The sequence below is a fragment of the Anabrus simplex genome, chromosome 6 (genome assembly GCF_040414725.1).
Source record: "Anabrus simplex isolate iqAnaSimp1 chromosome 6, ASM4041472v1, whole genome shotgun sequence".
Taxonomy (NCBI): Eukaryota; Metazoa; Arthropoda; class Insecta; order Orthoptera; family Tettigoniidae; genus Anabrus; species Anabrus simplex.
The window spans coordinates 38,966,050-38,985,613 of record NC_090270.1 but is presented as its reverse complement, the minus strand read 5'-3'; the positions used below and the strand labels follow the sequence as shown (position 1 = coordinate 38,985,613).

At 39.6% G+C, this 19,564-nt stretch overlaps 1 protein-coding gene across 1 annotated transcript in view; it reads left to right on the top strand.

Annotated features, from left to right (window-relative positions):
- LOC136875849 (caspase-3) overlaps positions 1-19,564 on the top strand; it is a 173,714-nt gene that overhangs the window by 121,486 nt on the left and 32,664 nt on the right. The window contains exon 7 of the mRNA XM_068228218.1: positions 3,549-3,687. Coding sequence (XP_068084319.1) covers positions 3,549-3,687 — 139 coding nt within the window. The remainder of the gene's footprint in view (positions 1-3,548; positions 3,688-19,564) is intronic.

Sequence of the window (19,564 nt, the reverse complement as noted above, 5' to 3'; positions counted from 1 at the left end):
AATTGGTGAGAATGGCTCCATTTCAGTGCACCAACAATTAAATGGCTGATATGCACCTAGCCTATGGGGCAGCAAATGGCAATGGGAGAGAAGCCCCACGGATTTGTGGCATCTGGCACCCTATCCGCTGCCACCCTCATCATTCAACCTTGGTGTCCATTAACAGGCGACGATGTCCCTGAGATGCTCGACACTGGCAGTGCACCATCGGTATGGAACACACAGTTTGAAGAGGCTGCTTTAAAAGAAAAGAAAAAGCTGGGCTGAATGGCCCAAGATGGTTGAGGCGCTGGCCTACTGACCCAACTTGGTATGTCTGGTGGTATTTGATTGTGCCCAGATACACCAGCCTCATGTCGGTAGATTTACTGGCACCTAAAAGAACTCTTGCCAGACTAAATTCCGGCACCTCAACGTCTCCAAAAACTGTAAAAGTACTACAATTGATGAATTTCATCCTATATCTGTCCTATTCCAATATCCATGTTGGCAAAATATCCAATTGTCAAGTAAAAAGGTCCACTTATTCACCACTTTTTATATCATACATTTAATTATGTATAGTAATATTTTTACATGTTTTGTCTCCTCTGGAGACATCTTCAGTTCCTTTAAAGACCACATTGATTGATTGATTTATTTATTTATTTATTTATTTATTTCTTTCTTTCTTTCTTTCTTTCTTTCTTTCTTTCTTTCAAAATACTCATTCATACAACTGAAGGTACTGTACAGAAATACAAGCTGTCTCTTAGATAAAGAGACGTTATACACAAATTATTTGTTATTTGTTTTATACCGGTACCTATTTTGTTATGAAATACACAATTAAAATGTTACAGCATTCCACCTTTTCTGTTTGTCTTGTACGAAGGGCATACTATAGTTTTACATTTTTTTTTCTGCCCAAATGAAGTACATTACACATCAGTTGTCCACCTTATCAACATGATCTCCTTGTAACTGTATGCTCTCTTGCCAATGATGTGTAAGTCTCTCCAGACCTCCTGAAACCATTCTGTCAGAGTGCTGCATACCCATGCCTTGACAGCTGTGTCCAGTACTGCAAAATCCACAAAACAGTGACCATGCAGAGGTTTCTTCATGTTCCCAAACAGGTGATAATCACTTTTCGACATTTCTTTGACCGTGGACTGCCCCAATGCTTCCACTGCATCGATTGTTGTTTCGTTTGTGACTCATGGTTATGGGGCCACGTCTCATCACCAGTCACAAGCCTAGCCATGAAGTCGGCTGGATCTTGACCATGGAGTTGCAAAAGTTCTCTGCACATGTCCACACACCTCTGCTTTTCATCTGCAGACAAAAGTCTAGGCACCCATGTGGATGACACCTTCCCCAACCGTAAGTGGCCATGCATGATCCACTGCAGGGTGTTTTGGATAATTCCCATGGCTGCCTCCATTTCCGTAAATGTGATGCATTTCTTTCCTTAGATGGCTTGTTCGACCCGGGTAATGCTGGGTGGTGTTGACACTGTCACATTCCTTCCAGAACTGGTACTCTTGTCCACCGATGTGCGCCCTGTTTTCCAACCTTCCACCCAGTAGTAAACTGTTTTACTTGACGGCCCATGTTCTCCACAGACTGCCACCAAGTGCCGATAAATTTCTGCAGTGGTCACGCCTTCTTTCCATAGGAACCAAGTCGTATAGCGCTGTCCCTGATGGTTGCTTTCCATGTTGTCTGCCCCTACACTGACAATGTTGTTATGAAATGGCTATGATGCGTGCATTCGTTGGCCCGTGTGTGTGCTGCTACCAAACGGTGGAATAAGACACTAGTTACACGTCACCACCTTCAAAACTGAAATTTGAACCATACCCGGACGTACGAAAAATAAAGTGTAAAACAATATAGTACGCCCCTCGTATGTATGTATAACTTATAAGTTTTTCCAGTCTGTTGAAACCTGAAATATAACATTTAGAACACTATTTAAGAAATAAACAGAAGAATATTAGTAAGAGAATGACATGTTTCATTCTACAAGAATATCCTCTTGAAACTATGTCATTAACACATAGGGTACTGTTATTTTTCTTCTCTACAGTGCTCCAACATTTCACGGTTGTATTATAGCATTCATCATCATTATCATCATGAAATCCTTCCAGCTTGCTGGGTGGGGTTCTGTTGAATGAGCTCTCATCTTCATTGTCTGCCGATGTAGTTCTCTCCCTCCATCACAGCTCTTTAGTCTCCTCTACTCTCGATGTCTATCTTTGGTTGGTCCAGCCATTGTTTCCATGGTTGTGCAATAGGTCTCTCTCCACTGACTGTCTCCTTCATGTATGCATGTGATGTTCAAGTGCCTTGCATTCTCCTTGCATACCTGAAACATTTAAATCTTGGAGACTTAAGTCTTTCTTGCAGAGGGTTCTCCACTTCCAAAGATGATCTGAAATCCACATTTCTCACATAATTGTGCCGTACTTTCTGCATGGCATTCCTGAGAAATTTCATTTCACAGGCCTGCAGTTTACTAAGGACTGTAGTCCACAACATGTAGGTTTCTGGGCCATACGTGAGTATGGGAATAATATACAATTTATACAAGGATATCTTGGTTTGTAGGGGTACCTTGTCCCAGATCAGGGTACGCGTGAGAGTATAGCATTTAGACCCACTGGCCACTCTTTAAAGCCCTGCTCCACCCTTATTTGAGACCATGTTCCTAAGGTACTCTAATTCTTGTACTGTTGTAATGTATTGACCATCAAGTTGTATTTGGCAACCAGTACTTTATCTCTGCTGATTTTCATGGCAACAGTTCTGTTTTGCTCAGTTTCATTTTTGGCTACCTATTTTTTGAGCCGGTCTTGTTCTAAGGCTTATATTTCATATTTTAACACACTGTAAAAATGTATAAGTTGTATTACCTGAGTCCAAAAGCTATATACTGGGTGGATGGAAACAATGTGAACCGTGTATATGTGCATAAGAGGATTGGACATACTGATAAATCATTTTTTTTAAATAATTTGAAATCTTGCACCGTTATAATTGTTTCAGCTATTGAAGTGGATGAATTCAAATGGGCTTTGCGAGGTGGTGTTGCTAAATCTACACACGGCTTAAGACCAACCCTCTAAAACTCATACATCTGGTTCACATTGTTTCCAATCACCTTGTATGTATGAAACATGCAGTGTTAATCAAATTATTGTAGATTTAATATTTTAAACCATTTGACACTTGGGTACTACTATTTTTTCAGCTACATTGCTCCGACATTTCACAGCATCATACGCTGTGTATCATTTTAGCTTATTTTTCACTGGTCATATCATGAAATTCTCACTTACATGCACTTAAAAGCACCTGACTTATTCTATACTTATGCACTTAAATGGTATAAATACTATCCTACTCATGAATCTGAGGATTATGGTATCTCATTTATTACAATACTGCAACACCACGTGAAAGTACACAGGAGTCTGTTATCTTAAAATTAACTATTTTCCTTTTCTGTTGCTGCTGTTGCTGATGTTGATGATGACAAATTCTCATCATTTCCATAGGCTTCTCGAGGGGAAAAATTTGATCGTGCAATAGATGTGCCTTCTCGTAAGATGACTGATTCTGGACATAGCATACATACAGAACATTACCGAATTCCCTCCTATGCAGATCTCATTATAATGAACAGTTCTGTCGAAGGTAAGTACTGTTTTATATACTCTGACTCTGTTTTCTAATTAGAACATTTGTGTTTTTCTTTCCTTTTTCTTCTTCTGTGAAATCTTATATTGGAGGAAAGTAAGTAGGAATTACCATACTTCATACTTTTTGGGAAAATCAGATGAACTCATTGCAGATTCCAGTAATCTCTGAACAGATCATCATTTTGCACCCAATGGGTGGATCCGTTTAGATCAAAAACCTTGTTCTTGTGGCTTCCCGTCATCTCACTTTGGTTCAGTCATTCCAAATTTTCTTCACCTGTTCCTCCACTCCTTTCAGTCATCTGCCGCTTGGTCTTCCTCTTGAACCCCTCCCTGCCTTCCACCCTCATCTCATGCATCTAAATCATCTAAGCCTTGATTCTTGTGTCCTGTCCTACAACAGTTCCACATGCACTAGTTATCTAACCTTCTCATTTATTCTCTTATCCTTTTTCATTACTCCTGTTCTATTTCTCAAAAATTGCTTCCCACCTCTCATTGGTATCGATCCTGCTTTTCTCTCTTCCCTACGTTATCCAAGTTTCTGAAGCATATGCCAGATAGAGTAATAGGATGAAAGTAATTGGACGAAAGCACTAGTAGCTCTAAAAACAATAATTATTTGATATCAGGTACAATAAAGAGATGAGTTAGGTACCTCAAACGTTACACTATTACCAAGAGCACTACCGCTCCAATTAATTACAAGTAAGGAGACTGGGCTCTAAAATTTACAACATTAGAAAGAGTGTCTTTGCTCCACACAATCACCTAAGAGACTACTCTCCAAAATTAACAAGATTCAAGCCCTTCAAAGGCACAGTTTAACTTTAACATTAGGTAAAATACAACCAGATTCCACTGTCTTACTCGCTCGACAGTCTAAGTTACATCTAAATAGGAAACTATATAAGAATAGTTAAATTTAACAGAGGCAATAAGTGCCCATTCTACATGGCCTTAGTGAAAAAGCAAAGGTTAAAGTTATTAGCTGTAAATCAAAATGTTAGGAGGCGAACACTTGCACTCTTTTGAAATTCATTTGAAAATTCTTAAAACACTATGTGGGCTTATGGCCCGAAGTTACAGAGGCTAAGCCTAGAGGTGACTAGATGGAGAAAATTTTTTAAATTACAAAAGGAAAAGATAACAGGATAATAGGATAATAGGAATTTAAAGAGGATTCTCACTCTTTACTCCTTAAGTTAGACTAAGAACTTTAGACTTGTTTGAAAATTTACATAGCAAAATGAAGTTTACGTTAGGAAATAATTTTTAAACCTTCCCCTCAAACTAGCATACTGAGGCTATTATATGATTACAAGATGTCTGCCTTTACCTTGAGCTGGTGGGCCTTCCGGGGATGTTCAAGTTTAAAAATTTCATGGGCAAGGCAAGGCTAGCCCCCTGCCTCCTCTACGAACATACTCTACTTCTTGACTGGAGCGATCAAAAGACAACATGGCCCAAAAGGTCCCAGCTTTTATAGCGGAGAAGAAAGTTCTAGAATTCTCTGGGCCGAAGCCCTGTACACACCTACAGTTTTGATTGATTACAAAATTAAATACTGAAATTTGTGACTGGTGGAAAATTTACATGAAGAAGGAAGGGATAGCAGTGCTAGTTAACCTAAGAAAAACGAAAAGCAATCTACAAACAATTCAGTTTTGAAAGAATATGAATACTTTAATTCTCTTGAATATTAATTGTTCATCTTCCCACCTGAGGTTGCACATAAATAGACAGTAGAGACATCTGACGATAAACATTCAAACTTCTAGTGCAAGAAAGCTTAGTGTGCGTATTGCAGATCGCCCTCTAGGAGGTGCTCACTTTAAATAAACGGGGTTGGTGTACCTCTGGTACAGACTTCCACCCCATAAAGTCCTCCCATGGTTGATACAGTCTTAAATTTTAGCATTCTAGAATTTTAGAAAACTTTGAATTTGGAGTCAGAAAATTTATTAATAGAGAGTTCATTCACCAGATATTGGAAGAAAAATAGTTCTTGATGTGATTTGTGAAGTTGTTGAAGTCCGTCCAGTTATGCCCAAGGTTGACTGTCGAAACCAGGATGGGGTCCCCCAGACCCTCCAAGTACCCTCAGATACGTCTCTCCCACTACCTTGACAGGGGCAGCCATGGCGATGGTTGCCACGGACCAAATCTGGAATTCTGCCCAATGATGAAGTGGGCAGTTGTGGAACCGCATCTCAGCCCTTGCCACTAATGATGGTGCTCAAGTTTGCCGTTGTGAAGGAGACTGGACCAGAGCGAGGTGGGCCCTTACTCCGCGCCAGCATCTCTTGCCAGTTGTTGTGAGATGGCCTCAGATGACATTAGGGCACTGCACTGGGCGACAGTGACTGTTTTTTTAATGGGGAGAGAGTTTGTTTTTTGTTGGTAGTGCAGTTAAGGCGGCGGCATAGAGGATGAGTGCGTAGAATCCAGGCTCAGGCTTGGAGGCAGGGCTAAGGTAATGGCAGACGGGAAAAGGAATAAATAAATAAACTCTTACTAAAGGGAAGGTTTGTACAAAAGTTGACAAAGTAAAAAAGAATACCTTAGATATTTTTACAGAGTTAATGGGGCAGAAGGCCTCATCTTTCAACTTACACACAAAAATTTTAAATTCTATGTTGTTTAGGAAAAAAATACAATTACATTCACAATGCCATGACTTGGTGGCTTATACTGAAAAACAGAGATGTCATACAGGTTTTACTTGGGACAGATGAACCCTAAAAATTCTTTCGGTCTCTGGATTCCTCACCAAGAGGGAGACCGGTGTTAAGAAATCCAGAATAATGCATGGGCCATGAAATATGGGGGCAAGCTTGCCTGTAGGAACAAAATTTTTCACCATGACTTGATCTCCAACCTTTAAATTGGTGGGTCTCTGTCCACGATCATATCTCTCTTTTACTTTCTCATGAGAAACTTTTAAGTTACTTTTGGCCTTTCTCCGCAGATCCCTGATATTATCAGGATCAATTGTCTCTGGCAAAATCTCGTTGATTGACCACAAATCGGACAACGGCGTGTTAAGAATGAACTTAAACATGAGAGATGCAGGTGAAAACTTGTGTGATTCGTGAACAGCAGAGTTGAATGCAAAAGATGACCAATGCAGTGAAGTATCCCACCAAGAATGGTTTTCATGATGAAAAGCGATCAAGGCAGATTGAAGATTACGTTTAACCCGTTCAGCAAGAGATGGCTGTGGGTAATAGGCATATGTTGTTACATTTGAGATGGGTAGGTCAAAACAGAATTTGTGGAATAAATTAGAGGTGAATGCCTTGGAATTACCAGAGACTATATATTGACAAGGACCAAAATAAGCAAAAATAATATTAAGGCAAGAAATGGTAGACTGACTGGGGTCAGCTTAGTCAGAAATAGCCATGAAAACCTGGTGAAACCATCTACTCATACGAGAATGAATTTGTTCCCATTCCCCTTAGATTGAGGGGAGGGTCCAACGTGATCTAAGTATAAGCATTCCATAGGGCGAGATGCTTGATGAGTTGATAATAACCCTGGCTTAGTGGACAAGGTGGGCTTACTAAGCAAGCAAGATTTACAAGCTTTAACCATTTCCCTAATCTCACCGTCCATTCTCTTCCAGATAAACCCTTTTCTAATTTTTTCCTCTACTTTTGAAGATGCCTAAATGTCTCACTAATGGGGTATCATGGTAGTACTTGAAGATCATTGGCACAAGAACAGCTGGAACTATGACTTTCATCTTTAGATCATGCCTCGAAGGGCAACACAGAACCCCATTCCTCAGAACATAAGGGACAACATGTTCCTCAGAAGAAAGTGTTTCCATAATAGGAGCCAGTACTGGAGCTCCCCATTGATATTTTTCAGTGTCACGGAATAACGTAGGGGCATTAGTCAAAATAGCACTAACACAAGAATGTATGGAAATAGAAGGAGAAGAACTTTCTTCCGCCTCAATGGGATCAGGCTCTCCAGAAAACATGCGGCTTAACCCATCTGCGACCACATTCTCTGATCCCCGAATGTGTTGCATGTCAAATTGAAATGCTGAGATGCGGATGGCCCAATGGATGATACGTCCTGTACGATGGGGCCTAGCTAAAACCCAACTTAGAGCCTGATTGTCGGTTTCCAATTCGAACTTAACATGTTCAAGATACAGGCAGAATTTTTCTAAGGTGAACAGCACAGCCAGTCTTTCTAACTCATAAATGGAGTACTTGGCTTCTTGAGCCGATAAGGTCCTAGACGCATAGGCAATTGGTCACCTTCTGAGTTGAGTTCCTTGGAGAATGACAGCAGCAGTGACTGCAGATGATGAGGTGTCTGCCTGAACGACTGTGGCATACCAACAACCGAAGAAAAGGACAATGAAACAACTGACGGCACAAGACCGCAGCCCAGGTCTTCGATTGCTAGCCCAACCACTAAGAGATTAAAGGCCAACCCAGTGTGAAATCCCAACTACTTAGGGTAGGCCTCGATCAAACACAAGACACAGGACTGGGAAGCGATGGAATCTGGGCAATACCAAGGTCAAAGGAACCTCAGCAGAGGGTGAATCTTGAACCAACAAGGGATAGAAAAATTACCTGAAATAACATAAACACCATGTATAGTTTAAACAACCCAAGATATTTAATAGAAAGAAAATTCAAAGGAGAAGGTTTTAAAATATTAGAAATTAAAATACTTAAAAAGTAATGAACTCAAATTCAGATTAATAAAATCATCTAGAAAAACAGAAAATGCTAGTAGAGTTGCATATCTTTCAGAAATAACCAATACATTAAGTTTTACCCTTGTTTTATAATAGGATTTTCAGATTACCATATTTACCTTTCTCAAAACAAGAAAATTTTAGTTTACCTCGGTGTACCATCCCAAACATAATTAAGACCTTGAAAGATTGAGGGAACCTTAAAAAATATATATATATATATATATATATATATATATATATGTTAAGAAAGTGTACAATACCTCAAGAACACTGAAGTGCCAATTTTTAAACTCAAAGCTAATTAAAATACCCCTTCAATCTTATCAAATAAACGCATACACATAACAATAACAAGCCCACATCAATAATTGACACTACCAGAACAATAGACAATAATGAAAGATGCAACGGAATATCGTAGATAAGATCAGAATAAGTCAATCTAACCTACCTAAAATTTCATCTTTACAACAAATAAATGTGAGAGAGTATCTTTAACAGCTAATACATTTATCCAGTAGGCTCGAAACAATTCCATATTATTAATGCTTGAAATACCATCATTATCACATCACCAAGATCCAGTACGATATTAATTTTAACCCTAGCAAGTTTTTGGGAGTTAGACAACCTTAAGAATGTTTATGGAACCAGTACATGACTCTCAACTAGATTTTACAAGTTTTCGACAGAACACAATTTTTATTATTATTATTAATTGTTACGAATTTAAATACCAGTCTAATCATTTCTGAACATTATTTTGTGAATAAACATTGCTCTCCGGTAAGTGGTAATTTGAGGTTGTGGTTCACAAGACGTCTCTCAAAAATATTCATTTAAAACTTCGACGACGGTAGCCATGTTGGCGTTTTTCTCACTGCAGAAAAATGCACTGTAGTTTACGTGGATAAAGTCTGTTGGAGTTAATATCAAGCCAGACGATCACTTACCAGACTGGTGATGAACAGTTCTGAAGTACTCACTTATACAATTTTGTTTGAAATATTACCAAGGATAATATTATAGTCAGCTGCAGGCACTCGGAGTCACACATAAAGTTGCATTCCAAATTTACACACAAGTTCAAATTAAAACACTACCAAATAAACAACATTCAATATAAAACAATTTATACAGGCCTGCACCTTCCTTTCACTATCATCTTATGGGGGTTTCAAATCATTCTTGCCTGCCATAGCGAATGGCAGCAAGACAAACGACATCACACCTGCTCTTTTCGAGCGCTGGAACAGAAGTCAGGTTTTTAATAATGGCGAAGCGATTGGCCACAGTTATATTACAATTTAGTCCAATCAGGTCTTTTAAGTGCATAACCAAACCAAACCAAACCCCATGGCACTACAGCCCTTAAAGAGGCCAGTATCCAGTATTCGGGAGATAGTAGGTTCGAACCCCACTGTCGGCAGCCCTGAAAATGGTTTTCCGTGGTTTCCCATTTTCATACCAGGCAAATGCTGGGGCTGTACCTTAATTAAGGCCACGGCCGCTTCCTTCCATCTCCTAGGCCTTTCCTATCCCATCGTCACCATAAGACCTATCTATGTCGGTGCGACGTAAAGCAACTAGCAAAAAAAAAAAAAAAGATAACTTTACAATTAACCCAGCCTTACGAAGGCGATTTAAGACTTCTTAAGATGATCTAAGTGTTTTAAAGGCTTCCAAAAAAATCACGACATCATCAAGGTAATGGCCCAGATATTCGAATTTGATGTCAGAGAAGACCCTATCCAGCAGTCTGGTAAGAACAGCTGTGCCCGTGGGGAGCACAAAAGGCATGCAGTTGTATTCGTACAAGTTCCAGTCTATAGCGAAAGCAGTCAGATGTTTCAGTTCTTCCACCAGGGGTATCTGATTGTGCGCTTGGTTAAAGTCTAGGATGGTGAAGAACTTAGCCTTACGAAAACAAGAGAAACATGAACGAAGATCAGGAAGGGGCACTGATTGTAATACAACCTTATGGTTTAAAGCCCTGTAATCAATGACAGGCATGAACCTTCCTTGGGGTTTCGGTACAAGAAAAATGGGTGATGAATACGCCGACTTTGAAGGTCAAATAATACCATCCTTCAACATTTGATCAATAATCTCCTTAAGAGCCTTCATTTTAGGTGGAGACAGCCTATGTGGGGGAAGCCTTAAAGGGATTGAATCAGTTACCTCAACCTTGTATTCATTTAGGTCAGTAACACCAAGGGTTTCCGAAAATACATTGGGAAAAGACTGACATAATTTACGAATACAATCAGCCTGGTCCTCAGGAAGATGTCTAAGATCTAACAAGATCTCACTCTGGGTAGGCGAAATAAAAGGCGATGAAGCAGAGGTACATTTTAAAAGGGGGATATGGAAATTACTTTCAAATTTGAATGGGCAAAACTTGCTCTGAAGGTCGAGCACAAGACCAGAGTGTGACATGAAATCTCCTCCTAATATCACAGGGCAGGACAACTTTTTGGCAACAAACAACTTAATTTTCCAAGTAAATTTAGAAATGCGAACTTTAGCATCAGCCTTATATTTCTAAGGGTGAAAAATTTGTCGAAACACATTTAACAGAAGAAAAACAATTATCAGGAAATTTACAGCAAACTTTCAATTTAGAATACCACTCCTCAGAAATAATAGAGCGAACACTTCCTGAGTCTAACAGACCCATGACTGGTTTGTTATTTATCTCAATTTTGAGGAAGGACACAAATCCTGAGGTCTCAGAGGCGATTTTAAGACATTCCCTTGGGCCTTCAAAAGATAAATTAGAGGGTGTTTCTTCCTCAGAGAGTTCGGTGCCTGACTGGACCTGAGCTGAGCCTCGAGAAGCTGAAGTTTGTGACTCTGCCAGACGTGCTAGTCATTTCCTACCACCTAAGTTAGTGGAGGCAGCACCAGAAGTTGAACATTAAGGTGTATGTTAGGCGAAGTACAGGTTTTGGAAAGATGTGAAAATGATCCACACTTAAAACATCCCTGGGATAGCCCTGCACCATTCCTAGTTCCACTAGATTTCACAAATGGACACTTATTTTGAAGGTGTTCTGCCAATCCGCATGCATAACACTTGCGTGGAGAGAAGGTTCACCAAGGAGGTGGCCGAGAATTATTAGCTGATAGAGGAGGCTCCCTAGTGACTCGTAAGGTGTCAGCATACCTAACTCCTTCCGCAGACACTGCCATAGCCTCAAGTTTAGAAAATGTTTGAGGTCGAGAAGCGAAACATTAATAAAACCTGGCATTAATGCTTCCACGGCCCGTACTTATAGACATGATATTGTATAGGCTTTTGGCTTGTGCCGTGTCAAGAAAATAAGGTGAAATTCTTAACGTTTCGCAGAAAACTGTGCTCAGCGTCCTCAGAAGAATTCTCGACTGTCCACGAGAAAGGCTTCTTAAACAATGACACTTTTGAATTTGGAACGTTGTAATAGAAGTAGAAGTGGAAATGGTACGTTCATTCACCACCAGATGGCCCCTAGGACGTGGCACAATGCTAGCGTTCGAAGCGGACGCTGACCGAACCATCACAATCAGACTAAGCGGTTCACATAACATGTTTGCGTAACATATGACAGGTGTAAGACATAGACATAAGCCTGGAATGAAACATCTGGCGACGAGGAACGTACGAATTTGGAAAACACCAAAATGAAATAACAACAGTGAAGGGGCCTTACGAGTCACTTAATGGCTGGCAACCAGGTATTACTTGATAGCCGGTGTCCCTATTGAAATTGTTAGGATTACTACGTATTTCCACAGCTTCCCGTTAGTGTTAGCTTCAGAGACAATAGGTACCTAGCCCTATTATAGAAATGGAACAACCTAGCTTGAACACGCTTTAGTTGATTTCCGAAGGTTCACCTACTTCAAAAAAGCTTAAAACAGAGGCAATCTCAGTAGTATTGGCTGTAATGGTGGACAGAGCCTCAGAGTTTCCTTATCCTCATACACCAGAATACAGATGGGAAATTCTAAGGATTCTTTAAGTTCAGCCACGTCTTTCATAACCGTGTCACCAGATTGGACGTTACTAATCAAAAGTTCATAAATAAGCTCTTCCTCGTGCAGATACCACGGTGCAAGGACTTCCCTAGGACCAGACATAATCAAGGAAAAGTTGACAAAATTTGGAAAATTCCAGAAACATTTTTAGAGTTCAGTTTCAAATTCTATGAACATCCATCAAAATGGGCTTTATCCAGACCCATTGAACCACGTTCTGCTACCACTTGTTCCAGAAATACCGTGGAGCATAAAGGTGTAAGAAGGTGCGGGTGTGAATGGGTGTATAGAGAAAAGATCAAACCTTAATTTAAAACTCTAAAAGTTGAAATTTTATTTCTTTCCTGTTTTTTTCTCTTTTTAGATTTTAAACTTTGTTAAACAATAACACATAATAGTGAGATAGCCATAAGGGGAGTTCTACAGCTCTAGAAACAATAATTATTTGAAATCAGGTACAACAAAGAGAAGAGTTAGGTACCTCAAACATTACACTATTACCAAGAGCACTACTGCTCCAGTCAGTTACAAGTAAGGAGACTACTCTCCAAAATTTACAAGATTCAAGCCTCTCAGAGGCACAGTTTAACTTCAACATTAGGTAAAATATAACCAGCTTCCACTGTCTTACTCGCTCGACAGTCTGTTACGTCTAAATAGGAAATTATATAAGAATAGTTAAATTTAACAGAGGCAATAAGTGCCCATTCTACATGGCCTTAGTGAAAAAGAAAAGGTTAAAGTTATTAGCTGTAAATCAAAATGTTAGGATTTAAACACTTGCACTCTTTTGAAATTCACTTGAAAATTCTTAAAACACTATGTGGGCTTATGGCCCGAAGTTATAGAGACTAAGCCTATACTACGGTGAAGACTAGATGGAAAAAAAAAAAATATACAAAAGGAAAAGATATATTTAAAATTTTATGAAATCATAGTCACCCCAATACCAAGTTGAAGAGAAATTAAAAGAGGATTCTCACTCTTTATTCCCTAAGATAGACTAAGGTCTTTAAACTTGTTTGAAAATTTACATAGAAAATTGAAGTATACATTAGGAAATAATTTTTATACCTTCCCCTCAAACTAGCGTACTGAGGCTATTACATGATTACAAGATGTCTGCCTTTGTCTCATCTTTGTAACAACATACGTGCTAAACTGGTCTCATTTCTTTTAGGGTGTTAAAATTTTGACTTCAGAGATTTTGTACTGGCATATCCTATTGATGTTCAATGGGATTGAGGTCTGCGCTACGTGTTGATTAGTTCGACGTTTTTATCCTGATGTTGCGAAGATATTCCAACATGCAACGAAAGCCATGAGAGTGGGCATTGTCGTGCATCGTTCTGAAGCTATTGCCAACAAATGGATCATAGGGGATGTGCTTTCAGCAACTCCTCAGTGTATTTGTGTGCATTCAGAGCACATCCATCATTGATGACAAGCTATTTTCACACCTGAAAGCTGATAGAGCACCTCCATCATTGATGATAAGCTCTTCCCACACCTCAAAGCTGATAATATCACAAAACATTATGGAGCCACCTCCAAATGATGTCCTTGCAGAGATATTGCAGGGTGAATATCACACCCCATACCTTCTACATACTATTTTTACTATCAGGTGACCAGAGACAGAATCATGACTCCTGTGAAAAACAGTATTGATTACGGGTCCACAGTCCAGTTATGGCATTGATGCACAAATTCTAATTGTGCTGCTCGGTGCTGGAGAGTAAACTGCAACAGATGATAGGTCTTCTTGACCTCTAACTGGCTTCCAGAATATTTTGTCTTACAGTCCTCTTACTTAAAGTGACATTTACACACTGACTTGAGACATTTTCTGGCATGGACCGTAGCAGTGTGGTGAACTTGCAAGACTTGAACTACCAGCAACCAATATTTCCTGACAGCTGTAGACCTCTGATGGCTTATCCACATCATCTCTGATAGGTACTGAGTACACAGAATAATCTCAGAGTATGCTGGACTCTTCCAAATAGTGAATGTTACATCAGCACCATAATGAATGCTTCATCTATTGTTAATTAATGCAATAGCTCTAGCACTGTCTTCTTGGATAAGAAGCATCTTTACTACCATCAATACCTTGATTATTGATTAATACAACTTCCCCCAAGAGGAGGCTGCCACAAGAACAAAGTATGTCGACTACACAGTATTTTGTCTTCTAAGTTACTGGTGAGTTTGCTAGTGTGCGAGATAGAAATAACCATCACTACGCTCAGGAATAAATTTGGAATGTGGCATGATGTATGGTTCTTCAAATGTTATATAGATGATTGCGGAGTATGGTTATTGAACCTCGTATTGCGGCAATAGTGATATCGTGAAGTCGTGTCAGTTGAGACGGACAGAATCCCATAGCTGTACAAGAAATGTAGTGATTGTGCCTCAAGCTCCGATCATGAGTCCATGGACAGAGATACTGTCTAGGTGATATCTGTCTTTATAATAGTTCACAGTTGGCTGGTAAATCGAATTCTACTCAGTGTCCACCTCTTCGGCTTGGCCAACGTATGACTCGAAGCGTATTGTGGGATCTAAGATTAGTCCTTGCTTGCTAGCTGGTTGAAAGGCTATCATGTCAATACGCCTGTTACTCCCAACAGTAGCTAGTCCAGAAACCTCTTCATGCACCGTGAAACCCTGATCCCTCAGCTAGGTCGTGATCATGTGTCGTATTGTATGATGGTGGGAATTTCTCAATACCTCCCCATGTGGACAGGCACCCAGGACATGGGCAAGAGTTTTGTGCTCTCTGTGGCAATGCCGACAGAGGGTATTGTCCTGGGACCTTCCTGGCACGGAGCAAACGGCGCACACATTCGCTGTCATCTTGATGACCTCTCTCCATTCCGCACAGGATAAACCTCAGTGATCTCTTATCCATTTGTTCCCTGGCATGTATTTCTGGAAGAACCCAACACCCTTTCTTTTGTGTGGCAGCTTTGTCCATGACTGGACTTCTCTGTTTCGTAGTATCTGTCGGACCTTCCTTACATTGGGAAGATGGCTGCTTTTGGACACAACTTATCATTCATTTCTATGCCTAGATCTTGCAAACAAATTATACGTTCTTGCTCCAAATTCCTAGTTGCATTAATGTAGACGTTATTTGCAAACGTTAATTTATAACAGATGTTAATATGCTGCAGTTTGGCTTCCCAAGTGGCGTGAAACAAACCGAGGCCTTTATACTTTTTTTCAGTGTAAACCATGTGGTCTGGAATATCTGCTGGTAGTTGTAATAATTCTTTAGTTCTACTCTTTAATATTTTATCCACATCTGATACATCTTGTTTAGGGGAGTAAATTGGAGTGGGTAAATAAGAGTACGTGACATTGAACTATTTAAAATTGAAAATTTCTTGTCAGATTGCAGCAATGGTGAGCTAACAAGGGTGTCAATCTTGTTTTGCGTCTTGTCAAATATGGCTTGTGAATCCAATTTAAGTTCATTAATGAAATTCACACCTAAGTAACAAATCGCACTTCCGTTGCACTGTGATTTAATTTCACAGTCGTCATTTATGATGATATTCTCCTGTGTTAGCTGACCTTTCTTGATAGAAAGACAAACTGATTTTGAAGCTCTGATGTCCAGGCCAAATCCTTAAATCTTTCTATGGCGATCCTGGCTAGTTCGGCAGCAGATTCAGTGTTTTTCCCAAATATTACCGTATCGTTGGTGAAACACAATATAGTGAGGTTAGGCTGCTCATTTGCAATCGAGTAACCTTAATTTCCTGCTAAAGAATCTTCAGATAGTTCTTCCACAATATGACTGATAGCGATGTTAATGCCGGTGACAAAGGGGAGCCTTGAAGTACACCGCGATTAATTTTGTTGGGTTTTGTTTCCAGTTTTCGGGTCTGTATCTGTGTTACATTTCCATCTTGTAGAGCAATTAGCAGCCTCATCAGTTTTTCGGGCACTCCGACCGACCCCAATGTGCTCTGGAGGTGGGCATGTTCGACGTTATCAAAAGCTTTTCGAATGTTCGGAATTATAATGCATGCATCGTTCTTTTCTTGCCTAGTGTGCTGTAAAACGGCTTCCAAAATTGAGGTATTTATGTAAGTACCGGGTGTTTTGGTGAAGCCTTTTTGATTGTCATGAAACGCAATGTAGTTCCGAAGCTGTTTATCAAGAACTTTCTCAATGACTCTTCTAACTACTGAGCCTATAGTAACTGGACGCCAGTTACTGGAATCATTTACATCACCTCCTCTGTGGATCAGTGGTAGTGTCGGCCTCCGGATCCCAAGATAGCGGGTTCAAACCCAGCAGAGGTAGTGGTTTTTTGAAAGGGGGAGGAAAAGTCCATTCGACACTCCATGTCGTACGATGTCGGCATGTAAAAAGATCTCTGGTGACACATTTGGTGTTTACCCGACAAAATTCATTAAATCTCAGCCATAGACACCCAAGAGAGTTTTGGTTTACTCGGTCTGCCATCTAGTGGGCCAAGAGTAAAACGGAACATCAAAATTGACAAACAGACAGCCAGATGACGTCAAATTGAAATGTCTGCACACGGTAGCTGAGGCCATATGATTATTGTAGTTATTACCTCCTTTATGAACCAGAATTGTACGAGTTTTCTTGAAAGTCGATGGTACTAACCCTGTTGTTAGCATTCTAGTGGCGATTATTGTGATTATCTCTGAAATAGTGTTGTTTTTAATAGCTCGGATGATTACATGGTCAGGACAGCTTGCAGCGTCTATCTTGATTTTCTGTGTTGCCTGAACAATGTCTTCTTTAGATATGACAGGATTGTATAAGTTGTTAGTCTCCATGAGTTCACTCTCAGTGCCCTTTTGAGGGTATTCTAGAAAATATGTCTGAAAAGTATATGTGCAATACTTCTTCTTTCAGCCCGCAAATTGGTTGTTCGTTTGTAAACATGTTGTGTATGGCTTTTCGCCACTGATTGTAATAGTAGAACTCAGTTAATTCATACATGTACTTCATTCTTCTCTTTTCTCTTCCCCTTTTCGTTTATCTTTCAGGGTTTGAAGAGGTCCTATATGAACGCTGGGCAGAATTAAATTGGTCTTTTCTTCTCAGTTCATAATATTTCTGAGCGGGGTGTTTCAGCCCAGGAAGAATATGTGGCACTGAAGCTAAGAATTGGACAAAGTCATTAACAGCATTGTCGAAGTCATCGTCTGTTAGGATTTCAGAAAACTTCGATATCCATTTAATCAGATCACGATTGTACTCATCCATATTTGGAGCTGGAGTAGTAGCGGTGTCGGTTGTGGTATCATTGACTGACGATTCTCTGGGGAATTAATCTCATTTTAAATCCATATTGATGGTTGAACTCCTTACAAAATTGTACAAAACTATTTTACGTCCAATTAAGACGAAACTTCACACATAAATAGATATGTTTTGACCTGGCATTGGGTCATCCTCAGTAAGACACGTATAAATTTAAAAACATAGGAACACACAAAATGAAATGTTAGTTAAATAGTTTTGTACAATTTTGTAAGAAGTCTGTGGGGAATTTCGTAACATACTGATTTTACTTTGTTTCTTGACCAGGGTATCTCTGTGCACTGTAGGGTGAGCTCGGCTAATGTGTATGCTTATACCCCTATCGTCTCGATAATATTTTCCACATTGTACACCGTGTGATTGTTGTTCATCGGAAAGATTATTAGCCATACTATGAACACTTATATGTATATGTAACCATATAACTTATAAATTGAAATATTCTTATCGATGCGCTGTTATCCAGAAAAGAATATAAAACGAACCACACGATCTTGCTGTGCTGACTTGATTCTGAATGTATTGCAAAAAATTTTAAAAATTAAAAGGTTTTATTGCTTTTAGGTGCAACAAAATCTGTGCCAGCTCTTAGTGTTAAAAAGCGATTCATGGAGCAAGATTTATTTTTTCTTGTGTTTATCTCGTATCTCTAAAATTGTTGAATACTGAAAACTATCCTAAGATAAAGGGATCTTAAATTTTCTTAATGAATAAATGAAACAGTAGTGTACAGCTATGCAAGTTCTTGTAACATTCAACACTTGATGTGAATGGAAAGGGGAATTTTCTTGTCAGATGAAATGGACTATTTGTGTTCAAGATGTGATGTAGTTGTGTCCAAATCTGGAAAGGAGAACAAATTTTGAAGCTCGATAGCAAAAGTAATTTAGCTGTCATTTTTAATGAGACCTCAAGTTTGCTCACCACCTGACATCCCTCACAGCTGACTCACACTGGGCCTCCTACTGCGCTCAAAGCTGCTTTCCTCCTAGTGTTGTATCTGTGTGTGCTCGCATGTTCTGTATGCGTGGTGGAGGGAGGGGGAACAACAGTTGTGGAAGGAAGTGGAGGGGAAATGTTCCTTCTAGCTGCAGGAAAATTCTACATTCTGTAGCCTATTTTGTTATTGACGCTAAGTAGGTTTAATAAGGGAGGTATGAATCAAATAAAGGATTCCTATTTTCTATATTTTCGTTCAGATTATGATTTTTATAGAACTAGTCCCAGAAAATGATAGGTTCTCCATTGTATTCATTAGGCACCCTTTCTTCACTCTTTTTATTACATCCAGATTTTGTTCAATTGTATATGTATATCTGGACTCTTCCATGTGACTACTCATAGCAGAGAATTTTCAGGGTTTACTGGCATTTACATTCTCCATGTTGTTGTTGTTGTTGTTAGTCGTTTAGTCGCTTTCGACTCTCCGTGACCCCATAGACCAAAGTGCGCCATTTCTTCCTGTCGTATACAATTTTCCGAAGTCTTTCTAAATTGAGAGCCGTGGCTTCCTTGATGTCATCAATCCACCTCATCCGTTGTCGCCCTCTTCTCCTGTTACCATCAGTCTTCCCCAGCATTAAGGTCTTTTCCAGTGAATCATGTTTTCTCATGATATGACCGAAGTACTTTAGTTTTTGCCTGAGTATTTGACCTTCCAGTGAACAGCCTGGGTTGATTTCCTGTAATATGGACTTATTAGATCTCTTCGCAGTCCACGGAACTCTAAGGAGTTTTCTCCAACACCATAGTTCAAATGCATCTATTCTTCGGCACTCAGCCTTTCTTACTGTCC